Source organism: Nuphar pumila, chromosome 3 (genome assembly GCF_984573655.1).
Source record: "Nuphar pumila chromosome 3, dmNupPumi1.hap1.1, whole genome shotgun sequence".
NCBI lineage: Eukaryota > Viridiplantae > Streptophyta > Magnoliopsida > Nymphaeales > Nymphaeaceae > Nuphar > Nuphar pumila.
In genome coordinates this window covers 6,013,229-6,040,329 of record NC_143251.1, presented here as the reverse complement: position 1 = coordinate 6,040,329, position 27,101 = coordinate 6,013,229, and the positions used below count along the sequence as shown (strand labels likewise).

Sequence of the window (27,101 nt, the reverse complement as noted above, 5' to 3'; positions counted from 1 at the left end):
ACATTAAAAAATTGCAGGTCTTAATTAATCAGAACTCGAGTCAGTCCTGCTACCTCTTGAGGGATTCAGACTCAGACGGGTTTGGGCAGGTGGGTTGACTTAAAACATCTAACATGAAAAAAGAGTTTGATATCCAAAATGTGCGTGTTCCTTGTCACAACGTAGCAGTCTCGAGGTTTTAAACGTGGAGAATATATTTTGGCAGGACCCTCAGTTCCAATCATCGCTTATGTCATCTTTCATCTTCATATCCATCATGCAAGTTGTTTTGATCAAATCTGACCTTATAGATGGATTCAGCATGGTTAATTTAATAAAAATCGACTTGGATTGTATTTTTTGATGAAAAAATTATGATTTTTTAAATCACAATTTTTTGTGTTTTGTCAACCGTTAATTTTTTAATCGCCCAAAAATCCTGCACACAATTAGTTAGATTTCAACGATTTAAATGTCGATCTTCACTAAATGCATGATGTCGACAACATCTATGGAGTCCGATTCCATCAAAATAACTTGAATCAATGAAATCCTAAGGAGGGTTATGAAGATAGGGATGGCATAGGGGATGAGTGGAACCGATTTGGTTTGGCGGGGCTTTCTAATGCAGTGGATCTTCCGACCTAATTTATGTTTTCCCGTGTAGTAAACGAAAATACCAATGTTGGGAGAAGCGGGTTTCAATGCCCTATGCACAATATTGAAGTACAAGAAATATTGTCTACAGTCGACTATGAGAGGGTGTTGCGTGTGCACCCCCCGAACACACACTGTAGCTACAGTTCCAGGGTCCCCACTGAGCGTCGCGTGGTGCTCAGTGGGGTGTAGGGGGAGCTGTACACCGCCGTACATCACTCTGTAGGATGTACGGCTCCCCCGTACGCCCCACTAAGCACCACGTGGCGGTCAGTGGGGACCCAGGAACATGCATTGTAGCTACAGTGCGTATTCCTGGGGGGAACATATAACCTGGCCGCGTCGACTATCATTCTGACAATGCCTTTGTAAAATGTCCATGCCTGTAAAAAAGGGCTTGTTTTTTTTTTCTTCTTAAAGAATGAAGCATTGCATTTTCAACCATTCCAAGCAGTGCAGGCTGAATATTTATCCTGTAGAGAAGCTATTCAATGAGTTCATGAAATAACATGCTTGGAGAGGAATAAATGTTTTATCATGGGATAATCTTATAGACGTTAATGTTTGTTTGGTGATGGCTGCATGTGTGTTTCACAAATTGCAAGATCCATAAGATATATTGTGGTGGCATCACCATTTGTTTCACCCCACGAGTCTGGTAAATGAACCAAGCAGCTCCTTGCTCGGCTTGGTTCGGCTCGCTCGTTCATATCATAGGAATGACTAAGCAAGGTCTATATCGGATCAAGCTCGAGCCCCAAGAGAAGGAAGTTTTGATTGATGAAAAGATGACGGTAGATCATTGGCACAAGCGTTTTGGGCATCCATCCTTTTAAGCAGTTAGGCACATATTAAATAATCATGAACCTTATCATGAGAATAAATTATTATATGATGTTTGTGATGCATGTCAGTAAGGGAAGTCATAATCTTAGTTTTGTTTGTTCAAACTCCGTTATTTCTGCTCTTTTAGAAGTTGTTTATTTTGATGTTTTGGGACCCTGTCTCATAATTTCTAATGCTGATTTTGGATATTATGTGCATTTCATGGATGCCTGCACTAAATATACTTGGATTTACATTATTTCTCATAAGTATAAAGTGTTGAAAATTTTTCAAAAGTTTAAATTATATGTTGAGAATATTGTTGGCAGGAAGTTAAAATTTTTGCACACTGATTGGGGTGGTGAGTACAAGAACGTCTCTAAATTCGTATATTAATGTAGGGTAGAACATAGAATCTCATGTCCTGGCATGCATGACCAGAATGGTTCAGCAAAACAGGAACACAAGCACATAGTTGACACTGGTTTAGCACTTATGGCTCAAGCTGCTCTACCACAAAAATATTGGCCATATGCTTTTGCTGCTGTTGTTTGTTTGATTATCTGCTTGTCTTCCTTTGCTATTGGTTTGACAGCTCCAGGCGAAATGTTGTTTAAGACCAAACCTAATTTTAAAGACCTGTGAATTTTTGGGTGTACTTATTTCTCTGTTTAAGGCCTTATAGATCTCGTGAACTTGATTATAGATCAGAATTGTGTCTTTCCTAGGTATGGAAGTTTATTGTCTAAATTATCGAACCAAGAAAATTGTTATCAATCACCATGTTGTGTTTGATGAAAGCTGATTTCCTTTCAAATTGCCTACTATATATACATATTAAATATTAACCTCGTATCACCTGAGTTGTCCCCAATACCTCTTCATGTGCCTTCAACACATGCACCTCAAATGACTCCCCCCCCCCCCCCCCCCCCCCTTGACCCATCGGTTGTTCCTCGTGAACCCCAAACCCTGATTGTGCCTTCCCCTCAACAGTCCACTAGTCCTGTGTCCAATTCATCTTCTTCAGCTACTGACTTTGGAATAAATCTTGTTGTTGATCTGGGTCCACTTTCTCAGGTCATCCCGGTATCCTCTCTCCCAACTCCACCTCCTAGTCGTACTCATCCTATAACTACTAGGTCCCAAGATATTACTCACATACCCAAAGTGTGGACTTGCACCCTCTCCCCCTTGTTTATCTCAAGGAACTTGTCTAGGACCCTGAATCCATATCCTTATCTCAGGCCAATAAAGATCCCCAGTAGCAAGTAGCTATGGCAGATGAGTTTCGAGCTTTGCTTCATAATCCTACTTGGGTGCTAGTCGCTGCTCAGTCTATCTCTCATGTCATGAGTTGTAAGTGGATCTATAAAGTTAAACGTAAGGCTAACGGTTCACTTGAACGATGCAAAGACAAACTTGTGGTTAAGGGTTGCACGCAGAAAAAAAGGTATTGATTACTTTGAGACCTTTAGTCTCGTGGTCAAACATCTCTCTATTTTTATTGGTCTTGCCATTGTTGTCAGCCAATGCCTTCTTCCATGGGAACCCGTACGAAGAAGTCTACATGGATCAACTTCTTGGGTTTCATGACCCACGATATATGAATCATGTGAGTTTTTGCTTCAGTGTGACTTCCAAGCATCACTGTCTTATTTATCTTTTTTTGTTTATGCTTGTACTAGCATTTTACTTTATTTATTGGTATATGTGGATGATATTATTCTGTTTGAAAGCTCCCCTACTGTTATACATTGTCTTATTGACATTCTTGTTATTAAAAACTTGAGTCTTCTCTAGTTCTTTCTTGGGATACTACAGGTAACTTCAAATCTAGTTGGGTTATTTCTCTCATAAAGAAAGTATTTGTTGGAGTTACTTGAGAAGACTGGTATGCTTGGGGCAAAGCCAGTCACTACTTATTTACTAGTTAACTCCAATATGTCTGTAGCAATGAGTTTCATGATCTCATATTATATCGCAGCACTATTGGTGCCATAACCCATCTTGACTTAGTGTATGTTGTTAACAAAGTGGGCCAATATATTCATCGACCAAATCCAGACCATTGAAATGTTATGAAGAGGATCCTCCGCTACATTATGCAATCTTTGGATGTGAGTCTTCTTATCTTTCGATCATCTTGCTCTAGTCTATTTGCTTATTCTGATGTTGATTGGGATGGCTGGCCTGACGATTGAAAATCAACGGGCAGGTTTGTTGTTTATCTTGGTTCCAATCTTATGTCATGGAGTTCTCATAAACAACATGCAGTGACTCGTCAAGTACTCAAGCTGAATATCGAGCACTTGTCAATGCTGCAGGTGAACTTGTATGGTTGAAACAGCTTCTTGGAGAGCTTCATTACCTTCTTAAGCAAGATCATGTTTTGTGGTGCGATATTATTACTGCCACTTATCTTTCAGCTAATCATGTGTTTTGTAATCACAGTAAACATATTGAGATAAATGTTCATTTTGTTCGCAATCAGGTTTTAAAGAAAGAGATGGTGGTGAAATACATATCTACAAAGGATCAACTTGCGATCATTTTCGCTAAACCATTAACTTCAGCTCGGCTCTCTGATCTTCAATTCAAGTTTCACGTTCAGTCTCGCAGCTTGCAAGGGGATGTTAGAGATCCAAAGAGTGAGAGTTTGGATCTGGATCACGCCAAGTCAAATGAATCTATAAGTGGCCTAGATCACATGAAATCTGATAAGAATAGGACTCACGTCTGGCCAGACCCCTTGCAATTTAAACTTTCTAAAACAAAAGGATGAGAATTCAGAAACTAGAAGGAAAGTCCTTCGTGTAACCAACTCAATTATATTAGGGAAACCTCAATGGGCTGGGCTGCCCGTGCGCCGGCCTGACCTAGCCCACCACGGACCAGGCTTGGGCCTATAAATTAGGCCCAGGCTTGGCCTGAACCAGGCTTTTCGCCCGGCCTGGCCCGACACGTGCTTGGCCGCAGATATATTATAGGCCTGGTCTGGCATGATTAGGCCCACAGGCCTAACAGTCGGCCGGGGGCTGGGGTTTTCCCAATGGGTCAGCCCGGTCCATTAAGGGGTTGGGCCGACCCGTTGTGCACCCCTACTCCTCTCTACAATGGGTGAAGAGAGAGGAGAGAAGTCTTAGACGTTGACGTAGGCTGCCTTCAGCTGAACCACATTAAACTTGATTTATCGTGTGTGCAGTTTTCTCAATGTTGTCAGTATCGGTGTGTATCGGGCAATACGTATTGTATCGACAGAAAATTGATACCCATCACTCCTGAGTTGGTTATTTTTTAATAAATGTAAAAATACTTAAAATTATTTTTATATTATTTTAATGGCTTTAACATGTCACGTTTTGATTGACATGTAATATTTTTAAATTATTTTTTTGCCATCGATTCACTTGAGTATCGGTATCGGCCGAATTCACCTGAATAGTTGGCCAAACGATACAGGATTGATACCGATACCGATACTGACAACATTGGCTTTTCGCTTTGGTGTTTGCGTATTGATAATAAAAAACCTCGTAAATGTTCAAACCGAGCTGAAACTCGCAAGTCTCTATAAATTGATTGAGTCGCTAATACACGACCCAATTAGCACTTGGATGTCTGTTATCCCTTTAGACGACTCTGTTTAAGACTTTAAGTATATCTTGGCTTCAACTACTACAGAGATTGTGATGGACCCGAGTACTTCACAAAGTACTCAGGCCACACAAAACACAGAAAATTGCTAAGGTGTGCACGATTTTTTTTTATAAAACACAAAAACAGAAAATTGCTAACGTGGGCAGCGATTTTCTGTGTTGTGTGGTCGAAGTACTCGGGCCCAATTACTGGATCTGCCTCGATAGTAAGGTTTTCCTGTCTACAGGAATAGATAGGTCTCTTTTTAGTAACATGACAGATGTATATAAGAATATTGTTCAAAATGACAAAAACGAATATAATATGGTTCGATTCCTGAAGGAATGTCACGAACAAAACTCTCTCTCTCTCTCTCTCTCTCTCTCTCTCTCTCTCTCGTTGGGCTCCCCTTCGTTGGGGCCCTTCCTCATCCTCATGCCAGCCGAGACCAACCCGACCCCCTGCTCCGATTTTCCTCCCTTGACGTATCACCAGGATCCCTTCGCTCCCTTCGCAAGAGGCCCTACTCGATGCCGAGAATCCCCTCCCGACTCCCATATCCTTCTTAGCTGAAACCCTTGACATCCCTATTTCTCTCGGCTCTTCCTTGAGCACATCGGAAGCCCGAACCTTGATGCCAGAGAAACTGAAATCTGTAGGGGGCTGGTGAAGAGGCGTCGGCAGTGGTCCGTCCGGTGGTCAATCGGTATCTCAGGCGGCGGCAACAGTCCGCCATCTCCAGTGTCAGGCTCCGTCCCAGGCGGAGGCTCCTTCCTTTCCGCTCCATCGCCCGTTGAGCTTTCTCATAGACGGGCCGCAGAAGCTAGAGTCTCTCTCTCTCTCGGGGTTTCGTCGACCTTTTTCAAGGATTTCAGGGTTTCGATGACTTTTCATCAAGGATTCTGACCTCCACCACAAATTCCAGCGGCCACCATCACGCTCCCAGGCCCCGAAGGCGCCATCTCACACCCAGACGACAGGACGGATTGCTTGATCTCCCTTCGAACGGACCTCCCCCTCGCCCCTCGTTCCAACAGCCGAGGTTTCGGTCTTCCGACGCCGTAGCCCACCAGGCCACAACCACTCTTTCAGTGCCTTCGCCCTGTGTCTCATCACGGTATCCCACCGGCCACAACCACAGAGTCCCTCCATGTAAGGTTTTTTTCTCTCTCTCTCTCGGCCTCTCTTTCTCTTTATGCTATCTCTCTCTCGTCTCTTCTAAGATGGGTTTGCGTGAATTTCCTGCTTGCCCCAATGCCCTCCCCTTCTCCCTTCTTCTGGGGCTTATGACCCTCATTCTCTCTGCGGTCCAACCAGTTGGCCCTTTTCCTAATCCCGGAGGCTTTGAATGAATGAGGGCTCACTTTTGCCTCGCGTCGTCGAGGCATCCTTGTTGCCCTCTTGTTCTGCCTATCGTTCCGCTTGTTTCTTTCCCTTTCAGAGGTGTTCGATTCTTGTCTGGCCTCCGGCTCGCTGTTTCTTCGAGACGTCTGTCGCTTCATGTGGGCCGTCAGGGTTGAAGCACTTCAAGCTTGCTCTGTTGGTGCTCGTCTCCGAGCCCCGTTTTTTTACCGCTGCTCTCCGCGTTCGAGCGGCTCCCACGGTTGGCAAGAGGTTTTGCCTTCCTGGCAGCGGTCCTTCTCAAGGAGCTTTTCTGGTTCGCGTCTCCTCCAGGCTCAACCGGGTGACTGGTGGTGTGCTGCTTGTTTGGCGCTCAACTTTCGTAAGCATCACACCTGCCTTCATTGTGCCTCGCCCTTTCATTCCAGGCGTCACCCGGTATGCAGGTGCTCTGAGATTATTGGCCATCCTCCTACTTGCAATTGGATTCCGTCCAAGGTTAAGAGCTTGTGGCGCAAGGCCTCCTTCTCACCTTGGGTGAGGATCGCCAAACTGCAGGATCCCTCCTCTTCCACCCTGGCAATCAAGATCGGGTCATTTTGGGTGCCAACGATTTCAAAGCTGTCGTGTCCGATGTCGTTCACGGGTAAGCGATTTCTGCTTGGTTCGAGTCGTGTCCGGCCCAGTGATATTCTAGCACAATTCGCCCCTCCTGGATCCTGCGACACCTTGCATGTCCCAACGCCCTTGTGTGATGCTGCCGGATGTTCGGGGTCTCCTTTCGGTGTTTTTTACAAGTCTGGGAGGTCGCCCAGATGCTCGATGGGTTTCGAGGGTGTTATGATTTCCCATAACAGGCATTTTTTATCCTTCCACAACCCTTTTTCTGCTATCTGAGGTATCTTTGAGGTCAGGGGAATGGTGGGCTGCAACTTCGCTTTCCCTCATCCTCGTGCTCGTTGTTCTTGCCTTAGGAGGGTGCGTGGGTTTAGCGTTGCTCGAGGCTTGATGTTGTCTTTGGCCTTGGTGGCGTCGTCTTCGGTCGTTGCTAGGCTCTCGTGCCATGTTGAGATCTCTGAGGGGTCGCGGACTGTGATTCGCTCGCCTTTCGGGGCTATATCACCAGTGGGTATTGTTTTCCATGGTGGTCCTCAGCTTCGAGTGTCGACTTACCTGTTGCAGCTTATTATCCAGCCTATCTTGGGGCCTGCATGCAGCTTTTATCCGCACCTTTCAGTTCCCATGCTGCTTTCTTCTACTGCCACCTATAATTTGGTGGACACGATAGCCGGTATTGATTGTTGCCTTTGGGGGGCGCCCCGAGTCGCTTGGGAAGCTGGGGCTCGTCTGGGGGGTGGTATCCGTGACTCTCTTCCTTTTGGTCTTCCCCCTCTAGATGACAATTCTCGAGGCATCGAGCTCGATTGCGGTGGAGCTGGCGGTGTTATCAGGTCTGTTATGCTTCGATCGCCCCCCCACTGGTATTTGGGGGCTTGGAGACTGTTTGATTGGTGTGATGCATCCTTGCCTTTAGTCTTGGTGGTCTCTACCTCGGTGGCATCGAGGGCTCTGGGCTTTGGCGTCTCAGTGGCATCTAGGGATATGGGCCTTGGCGTCTCTCCTACTCTCGAGGTTTGCTCTGGTCGGGTGTGCTTGCCTCGATCATCGACTCAGTTCTCGACGTATGCAGTACCTGCGGGAGTATCTTATCTGCGTCTGCTTGGTGATTTGGTGTCACCTAGTATACGTTGCTTGCTCGAAGAGGGTTCCTCGTATGTGGTGTCGGCTATCGATGATAGTTGCTGCACCTCTCCGTTATGTCGAATTTCATTCAGTTCCATCCCTCCATCCCCTTTCTTCGCAGCTGTCGGACCCCACTCATCTTCTATCGCGCTACATCCATTTAGGGAGTCAGGTTTCATTGGGCAAGATGTCTCTCTTGTTCAGCCACCATTTTCGGTGGTCGATCTGTATTCCCAGTGCAGCCACCTATCTTCCTTCTTGGGGTGTTCAGTGGACGTAGCAGCTCGGCGTCTTTATCTCTCGCTCTCTCAGTCGCAGTTGCACAACATCTCTATCCTGATGAGGGAGTCGTTCGTTGATATCGTTGAGGATTTGCCTTTGGTGGACGTTGGTGCCTCCGGCCCTCCCTCAGTCTCCTCGCCGTCCTCATCTGCAATCGGGGGGAGTTCTTCGTCAAGGCAGGAGGGCGCCTCCCTTAGGGGTAGGCGACGGTCTTTGAAGGTCTCTGCATCTCAGTTTGGGGTATCTCCAAGGCGTTCTGCGCAGATCCGCTCTCTGCAGGGTTTTCCTGATTTCATGACATGAAGATTCTTTGCTGGAATATTAGGGGCTTGAATTGCCCTCAAAAGCGCATGTTCCTTGCTAGTTGGATCCGACAGGAAAATCCTGACCTTGTTGCTATTTGTGAGACCAAGATGGCAGAGGTTCATCGCTCGGTAGTTTTTGAGATCTGACGTGGCGTTGTTTCTTTCTTTAAGCCATCGTTGCTCTTTGCGGGCGATATCCTTGTACTTGGGAGGTCGTCTCTTGGAGTCTACCAGCTTGATGAAGGCATGTTTTTCATATTCGTCGCCATTATTCTTCCGGATAAGCCGATGCCAGCAGTGGTCACCATGGTGTACGGTCCGCACCGCCCGAGCCGTCGAAAGGATTTTTGGGAGGACACGAATAGGATCCTTCTGTCTTTCGAGGACCAGCACCTCATCATGGGCGATTTCAACTGCCTTTTGTCCTCTTCCGACTTGAGTAATCCTATCTCCTGCTCGGCTTCTATGCTTGGGTTCCAAAACTTCATTCAATCGAACCAGTTGTATTCTGTTTTGCATCGTGGGGAAGCTTTCGCTTGGTCCAATCGTCGATCTCACCCATGCTACCGCTTGCTTGACCGTGTGCTTGTCTCCCCGGATCTGTTGGCCTCGCTAAATGACCTCTCTGTTTGTCTTCTCCCTCCATCTGTCTCTAACCATAGTCAGTTGGTTATCCGATGGGGCATGAATTTTCTCGCCACATCAAATTCTGATTTGAGCAATGGTGGATCACGGAGCTAGACTTTGAGTCTGTAGTCCGTCTATCTTGGTGTGGCTTGTGCACCGCAGCTAGGGCGGCTAATCGTTGTGTGGTTAAGTGTCGTCGTTTGTCTCGAGCAATTAAATCATGGCTTATTTCGAGGCATATCAGTAAATTTCAACATATGGAGGATTGGGAGCGTGAGCTGTCGTCGATCCACCAGTCTCTCTCAAACTCGGCCTCCCTGTCGAACTCCGGTATTGCCAGCCTGAATGCTAGATTCACAGAGCTGACTCTGCTATTACGGTTGTGGCGCATGAGAGAGGAGATTCGCTTGAGGCAACGGTCTCGTGCTACTTGGCTTAAAGCGGGTGACGAAAATACTCGCTTTTTTCATTCTGTTGCCTCTTATTGGCATCGAAGGCATGTCATTCCTTCCATTTGCATTGAAGGTGTCTACCATTCGGGAGATCAGGTCCTACCAGTGGTGACTGACTTCTTCATCAAGCTTTATGCCAGAAACCCCTCGGCCGGTGGGTCGATGGGTACGGACTTCATTCATTGCATCGACCACGCATTATCAAAGTCTTTGCATGTTGCCTTTTCTGAAGAGGAAATCATTGCGGCAGTAACAACTTTGTCCGAATGAAAAGCCTCTGGTTTTGATGGTTATTCTGTGGACTTCTATCGCACCTTTTGGACATGTGTTAAGGGTGATATTTTGAGTATGTTCACTGAGTTTCACCGTAACAGTCGGTTACCGTCTATCTATCACTTGGCCATTGTATCTCTTATTCCGAAAGACGCTACATCGGTGGACATAGCGTGATACCGTCCTATCTCTGTCTTAGGGGGAATCTACCAGATCATCGTCAAGGTATTGGCTACCAGAATGCGCTCTGTCGCTAATCAGATTTTTTCAGATGCTCAATTTGCTTTCATTCCCCATAGACGGCTGCAACATTTATTTATTCTGGCCACAGAGGTGGTTCACTCTCTGAAGTCCAGCGGGAGGCCTTTCTTTACTCTTAAACTTGACTTTCACAAAGCGTATGACTCGGTGCAATGGCCTTTCCTCTTTCACATGTTGGAGAACTTTGGATTTGGTCGATGCTTTTCTAATTGGGTGCGTGAGTTGGTCACAAATGCATAATCCCAAGTTCAAATTAACGGGGCCTGTAGTAAGCAGTTCAAGGTTGAGCGTGGTATTCGGCAAGGATGCCAATTGTCCCCTTTGCTTTTTAATGTCATTTCTGAAGGCATTGCAGTCTTGCTCAAGAGGGTCGTGGGGTGTGGTTTTATTAAGCCACTCGGAGTTCAGGGGCTCCAGAGCAATATTCTTACTTACGTTGATGACATGATTGATTTTGGCATTGGATCCATCCAACAAATGTTAATTAAGAGTCAAGCTCATCATCTTCTTTTTCCTATTGATGTCGGGCCTCTCGCTAAACAATGATAAGTGTTGTATTTTCATGATCAATGTTCCTCCACATATGCAGGCCATCGGTCAGAAGATCTTTCAGTGTGCCTCCTCGGATAAGTTTTCCTCCTACCTTGGTCTGCCGCTTCAGCTCTCACGGATTCCATCAGTTGCTTGGAACGCCACTCTACAAAAGGTTCAGACTAAGATCTCGACCTGGCAAGCCTCCTACCATTCGATTGCCTGCAGACTTACCCTCATCAAACATATTTTAAATGTGACGCCAGAATTTCTTATGTCTGTATTCCTTATGCCTATGGGGATCAATAAGAAGCTCTCTGGGTTATTGACCAGGTTTCTATGGTTTGGGCAAGGTAATAATAACAAGTGTCACCTTGTGGGTTGGGACACTATAAGGCTGTCGCAGAATAGAGGGGTGTTGGGGATTTCGGACTCCAGGTTAAGAAGTATTGTTCTTATTGTTAAGCAAAGTTGGCTTGTATACCAACCGAGGTTCCCTTGTGCAAATCTCCTTCAGGCTAAATATGGATCGGTGGAGTCTTTGTTTGGGGGTCAGCGTGCGATTAGGTCGCCCTTTTTGCATCTGCGTAGATCATGGATTCAAGCTTGGTCTGTTGTGTAGGGTGGTGAGGGCGACGACGTCGCGTAGAGCCAGTTCCTTTGTAGAGCGATCTCCCAGAACGGCTTCTTCCGTACTAGAGACACCTACCTTTCTCTCCTTTCGGCAGGTATGAATCGGTTTCATACGAGGATTATTTGGGGCAAAGGTCCTCCTCCGAGAGCGTGCTTCCTTGCTTGGCTTATTCTGCAAGATCGGGTGCAGACAGATAGCTTCCTCAAGTCTATAGGTTTCTGTATTGTGAGTAAATGTGCTCTCTGTGAGGGGGGCGAGGAATCTGCGCTGCATCTATTCTAGGAATGTCAAGTCTTTCAGAATATCTTTAAGGTTACCTGGAATAAGTCGGTAGTGTGTGTGCGTCAGGAGTCTTTCGCTGTGGACCTCTTGTGGGGACCTCAGCCAGTTCGTAGATGTAAAAGTTGGCGAATCATTTAGAGAACTTGGTTGCCTTCTTTCTGGTGGGCTGTTTGGATGTCGCGCAACAATGCTATTTTCAGGCAGATCCTGGTTAATTTCAACAAGTTAGTAAATTATATTCTGGCGGATGTATACGCCTCGTTACGCATCTTTCTTCCTGATCTTCAGTGCCAATTGCCGCTAAGGCCTCCCCCAGATCCGAACTGATCACCCATTTTCTGATTTGTATTTTATGCTTTTTTGGCTTATGTGTTCTTTGTCGGTCTGGGTCGTGTGTGTTTTGTTTGCCGGTTTCAATGTTTGTTGAACCTGTCGTAATGTTGATATCTTTGATTCGTCTCTCTCTCTCTCTCTCTCTCTCTCTCTCTCTCTCTCTCTCTCTCTCTCTCTCTCTCTCTTAATTACCTTTTTTTTTCTTTTTTTCCACAAAGAAGGCTGGGTTAGGCAGACCCTTACCAGTTATACAACCATACCATTTGGGGTTCCAATTTGCAACGTCTCAACACAAGGTGACGTGCACTAACTGCTCCTGCCAAACAAGCAGAGCCCCCATTGGTCTCTCTTCAATCTACTAGAGAGAGAGAGAGAGTGCAGCTCATATTATTTTATAATGAATCAGATTACAAGAATGGCTGGGAGCATCTCTCATATGTAAAGATGTTTTACAGCAACTTTTAATATCTTTAGGGTCAAGAATAAACTAAGGCAAGTAGAGTCTCTGGATAGGTAAGTCAATATTCTTAAGAGATTGTATCCCTGAATTTCAGCTTGCTGATCAGTTTTTCTTTCTGATGTTATCTAATCTCATCATCACTTTATCTTGAAACTTCCTCGTTACCACAGTAACATTTGTGGAAATAGCTTTTGACGCCAACTCATAGTTTTTAGGCATGGGCAGATACTTAAGTGGATAAAAGCATATCAAATGCAAAAATACATGAAGATGAACCTTCGATTTCTTATTTCCTAATGAATGGAAGGAACAATCTTCTACAGGCTATTACTCCAGGTACATTTTACATTACGCAATGGCTACAAGAATTATTGGAAACTGGTCCATACGCATTATTTACATCTTGCTATCGAGAAAAAGAAAAAGAATGCTTCAACATATAACAACACTTGTTCATCAATCCTCAAAAACCAACTGGAACAAGTTCATTGAAATTTCAGCAAATTTTTTGTTGCTTTAGCTTTTCCACACTCTCATCAAAGCTGAGCATTTGGAGTTTCAATCTTATGTAACTTGACCAAGTTTGTCAGTTTTGAGATCGGGGTGTGCACGAAAGATTTGAGGAAAAGGGGGGTTGAGGGTTGTGAAGTTGATTAATGGCTTGCATCAGAGGGGATTCTTGAACCTCTTTCAGTTGATTTGCAGAGGCAGGGGGCTGGAGAATTTAACCTCCTCTGGGTAGTCGTTATTCAACCTAACTGTCTCATTGAATTTCCAAACATGCTGGGAATCTAATGTGTAGTTGACCCCACCATGATCCTAGTGGTACATATCCCAATGACCCACTAAATGGGTCATTGGATTCTATGTGAGACCCATCTGGTCACACTAGATCTATATCAGGATCCAACATCTCCCACTTGACCATATGGGGCGAACACCCACATTTATCATAACCAGTGCATTATGTATGCACTCATGACATTATGAGGTTTACATACGCTAGTTGGAGTTTTCCTTCATGATATATCCCTATCATGAGGTTATTCATAAACTAGGTTATTTTTTCATCATGTTATAACTTTCAAGTATCCATTGTTCACTGCATATTAAGTCATGCAGTCCACGAATACATCATAATGTGGGTCTCACATAGTCATGGGGTTATTTGGCTTTTCCATGACTATACCATAGGCATGCACACTAATAGAGTATTATGAAATTCATAAATTCATGATTTGCCAAAACATAGCAAATACTCCCACTTTCCATGTGCATTATCACATATTGATCACTACCTGATCATTTTAAATCAGTATATCCGGATCCAAATAGTCATCAGAGTGACTCACCAACACCATTTAGCATTTTATGCATGAAAAATAAAATATCCCTTCATGCATTTATACAAACATAATATAGGGAGCATTATGATTATTTATTATTATTACAGATCCTCACATGCATGTGCAAAATTATAATTTCGCTCTCGCTTTTTCATGCATTGCATTTTAAGCAATATTTGCATTAAGCCATGATATCATGTGGTTTTACATACACTAGTTGGATTTTTCCTTCATGATATATCCATATCATGAGGTTATTCGCAAACTAGGTTGTTTTCCATCATGAATCTATATCCAAATCCAATTTAGATATGCAGCAGATCCATATCCAATGAGAGTTATCTCATTATCATTTGGATATACTAAAATATGATAAGCCAATTACCAGGCTTTAATCAAACTACTAGTTTGAACATTTAAGTTCAAAACCATTACCAGATCTACATATATATCCAATTTTATTGGATTTGCAGGATTTCATATCTAAATCTGACTTGAGATGTTATCTATCAAGTCCAACATGATCCATATTAAAATAGATCTCCATACAAGTTTAAATAAAACCATGGATCTTACAGGATTTGATTATAATCCAAATCCATATCCAAAATCATATATTTCAAATGTCAATGGATCCATATTACACATCCAGTATTCCACTTATCTGGATCTAATAGTGTAAATCCTGAATTTATATAAGTATATATCATTATTAGATCCAAATCTCTGGCCTGATACTATCCAGATTCAACATGGATCAAAATCTAGATCCATACAAAAAATATATATAGATTTGTCTATAGATCAATTATGGATCCACATACCATATCTGAACACAACAATTATCCGGATCAATCACAATCTTGGATCAAATCTAGATCCATATCCTCTACCCGAGCGTGTCACTAACCTGGATTCAATCTAGATCAAACTAGATCCATATAACATATCCAGACATAACACTCATTTGGATCCAATCACAAAATTGAATCAAACTGGATCTATATCCCATATCCAAGTATAACACTCATTCGGATCCAATCATAAATCTTGAATCAAATCTAGATCCATATCTCGTATCTGAGTATCTGAAACCAACACTAGATCTGTTCAAGTTCAACAAGATCCAATAACAATGTCTGGATCCAAAACTAATTGAACTGGATCTATACTAAGTCATATCATATCCAGATCCATATAAATTAGGACCCACAAAATTAGATCGATGCCAAATCCAAAACACGAATCATAATGTGAAGCATAAGAACAATGTAATAACTCAAAAGAATTTCATGATTCAAAAGTTTTACCGGATCCAACGAGGTCTTTTATAAAAATACATGTACCAACTGGATCCAAACCTGTAAGGATGATGTTCTGGGAGGTATTCTGCTAACCAGAAGCACTTTTCTGCAAAATCAGAAAAGTTAGAAATAGTTCTGGGTAAAATAAAAACAAACCAGAACATGAAAAACATAATATCTTTGAGTTAAACAAAAAACTTCAAGTGGTCTTCTGTAATTTTTGAAAAACTTTAAGATTTTTCTGAACAAACCAGAAAATACAAGCTTGTCTTAGGAATTAACGAGAAGACAGACCTTTTCTGAAAAATTCAGAAAATAGAGCCTCTGTCTAAAAAAAAGGATTGAATCGGTTCCTTAAACTGGACCGATTCTTTTAAAAGTTTTTTTTTCGTAAAAAAGGGACTTAGCTTAGGGTTTTCCCTTTTTAAGAAAAGGGGAAATAGAGTGAGGGAGAGGGACGGGGGCGACGGTCGTTTCCCTAGCCGCCGCCTCTGCCTCCACCTCCACCGAAAGATCTGGCAACTGCCTGGCCAATAGAAGGATCTCATCCTCGTCGTCATTGTCATCGCCTTCGCCGAAAGATTCGACAACCGCTACCATCTGGGGGATCTCCTCCACCCTACGGTAGTGTCACCTCCCTCCGGCTGCCGTCGACCAGCGAAGGAATTTCATCATGTCGGAGAACTGTTGCTCGTCAACAACAATAGTGTTGTCTCCAACTATCATCGTATGCTTTCTCGCACTGGCAAGCTAGTCGATGCCATCGTCCACGAAGGTGTCATCCAAGCTAGGAAAATGGGGGTGATGATCGTAGCCATTGCTGCTATTATTTCCGTGAATTTTTTGTTGGCGCAACCACCCCACAAAAAAAAGGGTTCTCCACCATCTCTGCAAAAATGGCTACACAGTGTGGCCGATCGGAGAGGTTCCCGGCGATGATGCGACATCATGCTCCTGATCGTTTGGCTCATCTTTTGCTTCCAACTCCCTGATTTTCCGGTCACCAGTGTCTTTGTCTCTAGCTTCAATGTCTCAGACAACCAATTGGTGGCCAAATGGGACGCAAACATCACCGCCTTCTTGTTCTGAGTGAGGTCAAACATGAACCGGATCCGATCACCTGCAACTGATATTCATGGGAACAACAGGGATGTTGCCCCCGTCGGAGATCTTGATGTCTCGAACGCTCCTCTCATCCAACTTCGTGAGTCTCCTCTCCCCCTCTTTTGTTTTTACTGAATCAGTGTCAAAAGTCGCCGAAAAAAACTGGTAACCTTGTGACAAAGGAGTTTTACCTTACTGTAACCGTCAGCAGGGGTCACCAGAGTCCGTCGACCTCTTGACGGAAAGGGATTTTCCCCTCCCTCTTCGTGATGCCAGGAGCAGACCCCGAATCGGGTTTTGCCTTAGAAGCATGTGTACCCCTCTAGGTAAAAATATGGTTTTCCCTCTGCCTCAGTCTTCAACAGCCTACTGTCGGAGACTGGCAAGAATCGCTTCCCACGCAACCACCACCACTGACGAGAAGAAAAAAAATATTTTGCACACAGAGGGGGTTTTGCCTCTTCTGATCTCAGTCAAGAAGCTGGCCCGATTCGAGTATGTTGTTCCACTAAAAATCGGTTGCAAACACCAATTCAGGAAGGTTTTCTTTCTACCTCAGATGCAGGGATTTTCCTTCCTCTTCTGTTGTTTTCTTTTTCACGGGTTTCTCTGCGTCCGGCAGCGGAAAGCAGTTTCGTGATGCCACCGACGAGAAAAACCCCTCCCACTGGTCATGAAGCTGCCACCATTGACGTAAAGGCAAAACGAAAAACAACAACAAAAAAATTCATTGCACTGTTCTCTGACTCCACCGATGAGTCGTCACCCCCCATCTCGCGGCACCATCGATCCCGCTACACGCAGAATCCCCGTCTAAGTTTATATATATATATATATATATATATATATATATATATATATATATATATATATATATATATATATATATATATATATATATATATTTGTCATTTGATCATCTGGTGATGACAAAGCTTTTGAAGCTTTACATATAAATGTCATGGCTGGAGCCATTGAGGCGCTTGCATAGGGGTGCATGCCCATCAGAAAGTGGGTAGCTCCACTCCATATAGTCCCCGAGTTTCGATGATTGTTGCTCCTCGGTGATGCACTAGGGAGGAGGTGCCTCCGCCGCTGCCGCCATTGGTTGCAGGCCTCCTGTTGGCCTTTGCCACCACCAAAACCTCCAGCTTCAGCTCCTTTGTCGAGAACCTTGTCTTCATCGGTGGACGTGGCCTCTTTGCAACAACAATCAGTGATTCCATCTCCTGTTTGGTTCAAGTGAATGACGAATCCATTACAATGCCTGCACACCTACAACCTCGCTCTGATACCACTATACGTTTTAGGATCGGGGTGTGCACGGAAGATTTGAGGAGGAGGGTTGAGGCTTGTGAAGTTGATTAACGACCTGCATCAGAGGGGATTCTTGAACCTCTTTCAATTGATTTGCAGAGGCAGGGGGTGGAGAATTTAACCTCCTCTGGGTAACTGTTATCCAGCCTAACTGTCTCATTGGATTCTCAAACATGCTGAAAATCTAATGTGTAGTGGACCCCACCATGATCCTGGTGGTACATATCTTAATGATCCACTAAATGGGTCATTGGATTCCATGTGAGACCCATCTGGTCACATTGGATCTGTATCAGAATCCAACAAAGTTACTACTGAAATAGAAAAAAATTAAAAAAAGATTAACCTCATGCTTTTCTTAGGCCGATTACATATAATAAATCAAAAGCAACGCTACAAATACAATCAATTGAACAGTGATCAAATCATACACCATAGACATAAAATACGTCATTGGTGAGAGCACTACCTGCTCCTGTAATTGTCTTAAGATGAAATGCTTCATTTCTGAGAGCACCACAATGATGATAGAATGTTTACATGGAAAGATCTTTGAAGACAGACTCTTCGTCAATAAGGGACTGTCATCGAGGTTGGGACCTTTTTGGGAAAGGGCCATCTCTAATGCTGGCCAGAATCACCAAACCGATATCGAAATGTCTAACGAGAAGGGATCGCTAAGGCTGGCCAAAATCTCAGTCAATGGAAGGGAGGTGATGGAAAAGAAAAGGGAAGAGTGAGATAAGTGCAAAGTGCAAAGAGAGGGACCGTATAACTGATGTCCTAATCTCTGTCTAAGCCCTAACCATGGTGCTTATTGTAATCTCGAGCGCGGGGGGGGGGGAGTTGTTGGGGTTTTGGCTTAAAATTATCTAGGAAATTTTCTCACATTATCCTAAATTTATCTAAGTTAGTCAGTGTGCCTTTATTCTTACAAGTTTAGTCTCACGTTAAAGGTTGTTAGAATTGGGATAAGATTTATATAGTGGGGGTGTTGCCTTGAAAGGCAAGGCCCTCAAGAAGCTTTAATCTTGGGTTTTTTATTGGGATTTATAACCTAAAGAAACCACACTCGGCATGAAGACCTGGTTGCGCTGGCTTAACCTACCATACCTGTTGTCATCATGCCAGCAATGTAAAACTCTAAGGCTAGGATCCTTGCCCTCGGGGCCTATGCTGCAGATTGGCTTGCGCAGAGGAGTGGCGCCCATGGAAATCGAACCTTGATTGCCCATTTAACGGCCAAGGCCTCACCCCACTATGCCAACCCTCTTTGGGGCACTTGGATCTTGGGCATGTAATCAAACTTTAAACTTTGACTTTTGACTTGAGTTTGGGCTTGATCTTTGACTTTTCTTTTTATAACTTGGGATAATTTTAAACCTAAGTCTAAGACCGACCCTTGACCAATTTATTTATAAATTGACTCAGTTTTAATTCTCACATGAAGCATTTGGACCTTGACCAGACATGCCCAATGCCTTTGCATGGGGTCATATACGGTCAAACTACCCTTAAGACACCTCTTTTTGTTGACTGTTGACTTCAATCTTGATTTTGGACATTCTTGACCTTGAGAGGGTTATTTGGACCAGCCAAAACTTTGACTTTTTACTTGGATATTGGGCTCACTCTTTGACCTTTCTTTTTATAACTTTAGACGATTTTAAACCTCAAGTCTAAGATCGACCCTTGATCAATTTATTTATGGACTTTGACCCAATCTTAATTCTCGCATGAACCATTTGGACCTTGACCAGACCTACCCAAGATCTTTGCATGGGTCTATAAATGGTCAAATGGTCCTTAAATTGCCTCCTCCTGTTGGTTGTTGACCTCAACCCCAACCCCAATTTTAGACAATCTTGACCTCAATAAAGTTTAAACTATCCGTTTGGCCAGCCAAACCCATTATGGTTGGTTATTTTGTCCTCTTGAATGTCCTTTATGGGATTTTATTAGTAGTTGATGGGTTGGGGCTTATATATATAAACCCCGGCCCTCTCCCCATTATTATGACTCACCTAACTTCTCTTTCTCTCTCACAAGCTAGCCTGCTTCCTTATCTCTCTCTTTCTCATCAGCTTGCTCTTTCTGCCCTCTCGACATCCCTAGTTCAATCCTTGACTTAGATAAGGTTTTGCCTATGTTGAGCATGGAGTTCCTACCTAAGTTGAACTCAGGGTTCCTACCCAAGCTGAGCCTAGGGTCAAGCCTAAGTCAACCTTACCTTTTCAAGACGATATTCAAGGTGATTCGCGTTGAGATACTTAATCGCACCCAGTGCATGGCGTGGTTTGACCTTCATGAGAAGGTAAAAACTTAATCGTATCATGTGAGTGTAAGTTGCACCAAGTACGTGATACTAAGTGGGGCAATAATTGCTTGAAAGACAATGTGTATAATGTGTGTTATGAGTGCAACTAGTTCAAACTCAATAGACTTACACACTAAGTTACGTTTTTTCTAAGAGAAGCAAATGTTTGGTTGCAAGTAGGGGTGCACACGAGTTGGGCCCGAGCCATGCTCAGGCTCAAAAAGCTCGACTTGACTGAAGCCAAGCTTGAAAAACTATGTATGAACTCGACCCGAGTTCAAGCTCGAGGCAGGCTTAGCTTGAGTTGCATTAAATTACAATAAAAAAATTCAATTACTTAGAGGGTGGGATTAGAATCAGAATGCAAAGACGTTAACCACGTGGCTATGAGAAAGTTATGTATTTGTTATCTAACAAAAATGATACATATTCCAAAAGTGGTCCTCATATGACACTATTAATTAAGCTTAATTAGGCAAATCAAGCTTAATCAAACTTGAATGCCTAATCAAACTCGATTCATTTATTTACTCGAATGAGTCAAGCTTGAGTTGAGCTCGAGCTAGGTCGGCTTGTTGTGCAGCCATAGTTTTAAGGGAGGACTGGATGAGGAAAAGGAAAATGAGAGGGAGGGTACTTCATTTTGGGTTTCCTTCTTTGTTTTTCTTTTTAAATTTTTGAATTTCAAATAAGGATAGCATCAAAGAGTTCATAAGTTGTAACTGAAAAACACTTGAGGGCATGTTTGGAATCTGTAGCTGGGATGCGCGTTCACAGAGTTTATGCATTTGAAGAAGTGGAAGTTGCCAGATCAATGATTTAGTGTAAAAAGAGAAGCACTTCCCATCTCAAATGCATAAACGCGCATCCCAGCGCCCAGATTCCAAACAGGACCACCAAGGTAGTTTGACCAAGAACTCAGGACCACCAAATGCATAAACGCCCATCCCAGTGTTGACATTCCAAACAAGCCTTGAGGTTTTTTTTCAGCAACCTTAGAAGTAGACCCAAATCCCAACTATAAATTTATTAGAAGCCAGTCCTGAGATTTCAATTTTTTTAATAATGAGGAACCCTCATCGAGGACGGGTCCACTTAATGGGCTGGACCCTGCAAGGTAAAACCCTAGGTTGGGACACAACCACCCTGCCTTAGGTGCCCCCACAGACATCGCTAGTAGTGTGGTTCGAAGTTCGAACCAGTGTTTCCACCTTAACGCCTTACGCATACCCTGCTGGCCACCCAAATGAATGTTCCTCTCTAACATGTTAAGAGTAAGATTCTAACCATTTTCTTGCAAATATGCTGCAATAACCCATAATTACCAAAGAGGAGCAAGTGTAAAAAAATGATTTAATGCAGAAATCAATGAATCCAAGTAAGAAAACGAGAAGAAAATAGATTTAGGAAATTTTACATGTAATACACATACCTTTAGCGTTTGTTTCATGCCTTTTCTTAAAAAGAGGTACTCTTTCATAGGAAATATGGCCCCTTTCCTTCAAAGAGTGAAACAAATATGTCTATGAGAAATATATGGTGAGACTTAATAAATGCAAAAAATCAGCTTTGCTTGACATACCTTACCCTTAAGGAAGCATTTTTCCTCCAAAGTGCTCTTTCAAAGAAAAGAGGTTTCCCTTAAATTAGAGTGTAACAAACAGACTAATAAATGCTTTAGGGGTTGTTTGATGGTGTGTCCTTGGAGTGATTTACGACAGCGCAACAAAAAATCATGCCCTCGCAAACAAACAATGTGCGTCGTTCCGCGCATTCGTAGAATGGTGATTAGCCGTTCCACTCCCCTTATTATGTTGGGAATAGGAGGTAGGGAATGGTGAATCATCAAAATAAAAAACTAGTGGACATTGGGGTTACCTGCCGCCCTCTCAAATTCTCTCCCTCTTGTCCCCTCCTTTGTGCACATCTCTCTCTCTCTTTCTTGGGCAGCGACCAGACATCGAGAGTCCAACAGTGAGGCCGGCCATAAAAGGTTGTCGTTGCTTTCTCTCTCTTCCCCTTCTTCCTCATTCCTCTCTCTCACTTTCTCTCTCTTCTTTTATTTCTTTCTTCCCCTCATCTTCTTTGTTTTTTCATTTTCTTTTTTTTTTCTTTCTCTTTGATTACAAATATTTTCTTTGATTAGGGCTTTAATCAAATTTCTTTAGTTAAGAATTCTTATAGTTAATTTGATTATAGATTTTCTTTTATTTGATTAGAGTTTATCTTTGAATCTCTTTGAATAAGTTTTGAATTTATGATTTGGGTTTTGAAAACGAACTTATAAGTTGTTTGACATGTCCCCTACTATCCTATGATCCTGAATTAGGAGCTCCCAAATCTTTGATTTCATTAGTTTCAATTCCTTTTTTAACCAAGAGTTATTTACAACTCTTCATTCAAAAAGGATTTGGAGACATGCAAGTATTTTTTATGAAAAAGGTGCCACAAGTTCACATGAACACAAAATGCACCAACCCCATTTGGGATCAGTAACTGGGATGGGCGTTTAAAGAGTTTATGCATTTGAGAAAGTGGCAGCTACCCAAATCCATCATAAATACAAATGATAAAGGGCCTCACTTCCCATCCCAAAGGCATAAACGCCCACCCAAGCGCCGAGATTGAAAAGGACCACCGTGGCGTTTGACCATGATTTTGCATGGGGTACACCAAATGCATAAACGCCCTTCCCAGAGCCGAGATTACAAACAGGCCCTTGATTGACTAACTTCCAAAGTAAAAATTAGTCCACATTTTCCTTCAAAACCAATTCCCTTGATTTACTGTAATTTGATTTTCCTCAACACCGTTCATAACCCTCCAAATATCTCCTCCCAAACACAGCCTAAATAGAATCCCAAAATTTACCTACCCCAACGAAGATAGCAAAAAGGGAAAAGGGAGAAATGGGAGTGAGTCGACCGTTCTGCATATCACTCCTCCTCTCTTCCCTCGCTCCCACCCACCTCCAATTTCAATTCCTCCACAGGAAGACCACAGTGCCCATGGCGTCCTTGAGCTCCAAAATCGACGGGTCCCCTTCATCGGAATGCAAGAACGACGCTCCTTCTCCTTCCTCTGCCATCGATTTCCTCTCCCTATGCCACCGTCTAAAGGTTTTCTCGCCCACCCATCTCCCATTTCTTGCTCCCCTTTCTCCTTTTCTTCTTGTTGGTCGATTGAATATTTCTGGGTGTTGATGTTGGTTCCTATAGTTTCATGGTATTGACCGTACTTGGTACTTACTTTCTTGAATCGGATGATTAGGATTTCCTTCTTTTAATCTTTGTTCTTGTGCAAGAGAACTCTTCGATGCTAAAAATTGTGGAGTTAGATTGGATTTTAAGATGGGAATTATGTTTTGGTTGCTGAGAATAAGTTATGAAGAAGAGATGTTTCTGGTGGTCGACCACATAGGTGGACATTTCTGATTGACTTTTTTGTATTGCATTTTAGTTCGGTTTGACGTTCTACTTCGGACTTGACGTGCTGTTACTTAGATGTCTTGCATCCTTGGTTACTTAGATGTCTTTCTTCTGTATGTGAATCTGGTCACACGCCATTGCCATTTGACATTTGTGTGATTGTAGCTCCTTTCATGCGTGTTTCTGGTTAGTCTTATACATAACAATCATCTTTTGGTGTTTTGATGGCTTCAACGTGGATAGAGCACATAATGATGAACAAAAGGAGTGGTAAATATTAAATACCTTACCTGAACTCATTGGTTTGCTGTCTGGCTAATATGCCCGTTTTGTTAGTATCTCAAATTAGAAAATCTCAAATCACGTGTATTACTTCTGGCAGTCTGATATTGTTTTTTCCTGGTGAAAGCGTGGTAGATCGTCTTTTGAAAAGATTGGCATATTAAACTAGAAAAAGGAATGCAAAAAGAAGAAACCTCGAACGCAAATGAATCATCTGAAAACAAATTGGACGTTCCTCTTTACAGATCGTGTAATGATGTGATGGTAAATTTTAGAAGGGTTTGATGACTTTGGTCTATACCCATTAGGACAACTATATGCTAAATTACCTTAATGGAGATCAGATACTGCGGTAGGAGAGCAATACATAATACGTCCAATAGATAAACCAGAAAACAGTTCACTGCTATTCTATCACTTTCCATTTCACATTTGTACTTTTTTACTTCTCTCATGGTTATTTGTTCCTTTTAGTTTGTTAGCTGGTTTGTATCTGTAGTGGAAAAGGAATATGCATGCATAAATTAATCCGGTAATGCTTTGCTAATTTTTTATGTGACATAATGTTAAATGTGGCATGTTCTTTTCTTCACATGCTGTTAAAAGGAGATGTGCATTTATTAGGTTTCTTTCAAAAAAATATGGTAGAGAGCCGAATGTTTTTTCTGTGTCTCATCTTGGCATCTAAAACTGTGTGTGGAGTTCTGATCTAAGTTGCTTTTTACTGAACTCAGAGGCAACCATGTAACTCAATATGATTGTTCTTAATAATGAAGTATCGATTGTTTATTTCCTTTATTAAGTTGATTAACATTAGTATGTTTTAGCCTACAAATCTTGTTAACTTTCCTTGAAATACTGTGGTAATATACCCTCATTGGGGTTTAAATATTGCAGATTACAAAGAGAACAGGATGGGTTCGACGTGGGATAGAAAATCCTGAATCAATATCTGATCACATGTACAGGATGGGGATTATGGCCCTCATTGCAGCTGATATTCCTGGCTTGAATAGAGACAGGTTTGATTTCTTCATTCATTTGGTTAAAATACTTCAAATGAGACAGCTATTACTTAATGGTATTCAATACGTAGCACAAGGGTATTCTATGGTTTGCGTTGGATATATATAAGGGCCTTTTGACTTCTCTTCAACAAACCTTTCGTTTGTTGTTCTTATCAAGTTATCCAGCAAGGATCCATATCTTCCAAGTTTCAATGTTGACAGTATAGCTTCCAATATCATAATACCAACTAATTTAGTAGGTAAAAGTCTTGAAGCCTTCTGTTCTGTTTCTCATTCATATGTTCCTTTTCTTTTCTTTCCTATCCCTTCTAAAAATACTAAAAAGTATGGAAAAGAGCTTGAAATGGAAAGATAGACAAACATTTTTTTGGCAAAATGTAAACCAACATTTTAATAAAAAAAAATCATATTCTGATAAGATAGACCTCTAGATGAAATGATTATACCCTTTATAAGTAGTCAGGTCTGACCAATCTTGTAATGTTTGCAATTCCAGTGAAGAATCAGTTTAATTTGCTTTTGGAATAGGTCAACAGTATCATTAGGGTAACCAAAGCTTTTTGCTGGAACCTCAAAGCGATATTCAAAGCAATATTGGTGTCCTTATCTTGCCCTTGTAAAGTACATCATGAAATACATACTTTACTAGAGTGTAGCATGATCAAGATGCTTTGCTTGAAGTCATTTTACATTATTAGGTGTGCAAAAAAGCAAAAAGAAATGTGTACTTGAAGCGTGAATGTACATCCCAATGGGCTAATGTAGATGGCATCTGACAAAGATAATTTTCTAGTGTTGCTTATTAATTGCAACCAAGGTTGTAAGTAGCATATTGTTACCCGTAGTTGGTCCTAAAGTTAGATATATATCATAGCTGTTGATAAAAATTTGGAAGTTTGGGAAAGATTTGTCTTACCCGAATTACGCAAAATCCTTTTCCTGAATGTGTGGACGCCATTTGCAAGCTCCAACCGTCATTCGCCTGACGGGAAGGTAAAGACGGTGCAGGTTTCTCAATCTTCGTAGCTTGAATCGCGCCGCTATAGATTTCAATATGCGAGTAAGAATAAACCATGTATAAGCACATAATCCAAGAATAAATGAAATTGAAATAAACATATTAGGGATCTAGAAAATACTTTTTTTGGATTCGAGGGTCTGTTTTATCGTTTAAGCTTGTTTTTGTTCGTTAGCACTTCACATAGATATGAGGGTTCTTCAGTGGCGTCAAGATGGTGTATCGACAAGGCTTTGGTAGGCGTATTCTTGTAAGGCTAGCACTTGGGTATCTAATTTCTCGATGATCAGGTTATAGGGGTGATCCCCTATTATAGAGTTCATAACAAGACATGAATCGCCAGATTTTTGGGGTCCAGATTCGATCCCAGAGGATCTGAGTCTATCCCAAATTAGGATAAGGCATATCCAAGCGAGTCCTCTCATACGAAAACTCGTCCGAGAAGAGTCCTCCTGCCTTGGAAGACGTATAAGGTGGTTGGGATCGGATAGGGATAAGCCTCGAAGCTTATCCACGCGTTCAGTACAATGAACGACGAAGTGACTATGTCGTCCCCTAGCAGACAACATTTTGTTCTACCGTCCCATGATAGACGTTGTTCCATTTTGTCATCCAGTAATGGACAATGGTCCGTTCTGCCATCCTCTAGATGAAAGCTTGTCGTCCAAGTTGAAAGGGTGTTTGATTCTTGCTTAACACCTGCAAACACTTGTTAAAAGATATCATCAATTAGGCATTATGAAATTTTTGGTGTTTACAGATGCCCCTCTTTGTCATTAATTGATGTGATTCGATTTATGACAAAGAAAGACACTCAAGGCTTGAAACACTAAGTCATCAGGACTAGACTCAATCATGCCGAACAGGTCGGCCTAGTGTTTGAAGGAAAATTGGATTGTCGAGATCGTGATTGGTCTCATCGAACGAGGTCGGTGCCAGCATCCGAAGAGAGGAGTTGGATTGTTGAGAATGTTATGAGTTTCACCAAGCGAGGTCGAATGAGTTCGAGGATAACTAGATTGCCAAGAGTCAAGACCATCTTTGTGGTCTTGCCGAGCAAGATCGATGCCAGTAAAGAAACTGTTAGAAAGTGGCTTTGAATACATTAGGTTCAATAATGAACCCATACACATGTGCATGAAGTGCGAATAAACCTATTAAAGGGAACAACACAAGCACATAATGTGCTAACACATAAACCCACACAAGGGGCAAAAATATGACATAAAGTCATAAGTTGAATATTATTGAAGAGGAAGAAGAGGGTAAAAACCCCTTACAATGGAGCAAGAGCTCCTCCAAATCTTAAAGAATACAAAGGGGCAAGCATAAA

General features: G+C 42.4%; 1 protein-coding gene across 1 annotated transcript in view; it reads left to right on the top strand.

Annotated features, from left to right (window-relative positions):
* Positions 1 to 22,851: 22,851 nt before the first annotated feature.
* LOC149841753 (uncharacterized) overlaps positions 22,852 to 27,101 on the top strand; it is a 35,049-nt gene continuing 30,799 nt past the window's right edge. Inside the window, exons 1-2 of the mRNA XM_090001151.1 lie at positions 22,852 to 23,131; positions 24,620 to 24,744. Coding sequence (XP_089857277.1) covers positions 22,922 to 23,131; positions 24,620 to 24,744 — 335 coding nt within the window. The 5' untranslated portion in view covers positions 22,852 to 22,921. The remainder of the gene's footprint in view (positions 23,132 to 24,619; positions 24,745 to 27,101) is intronic.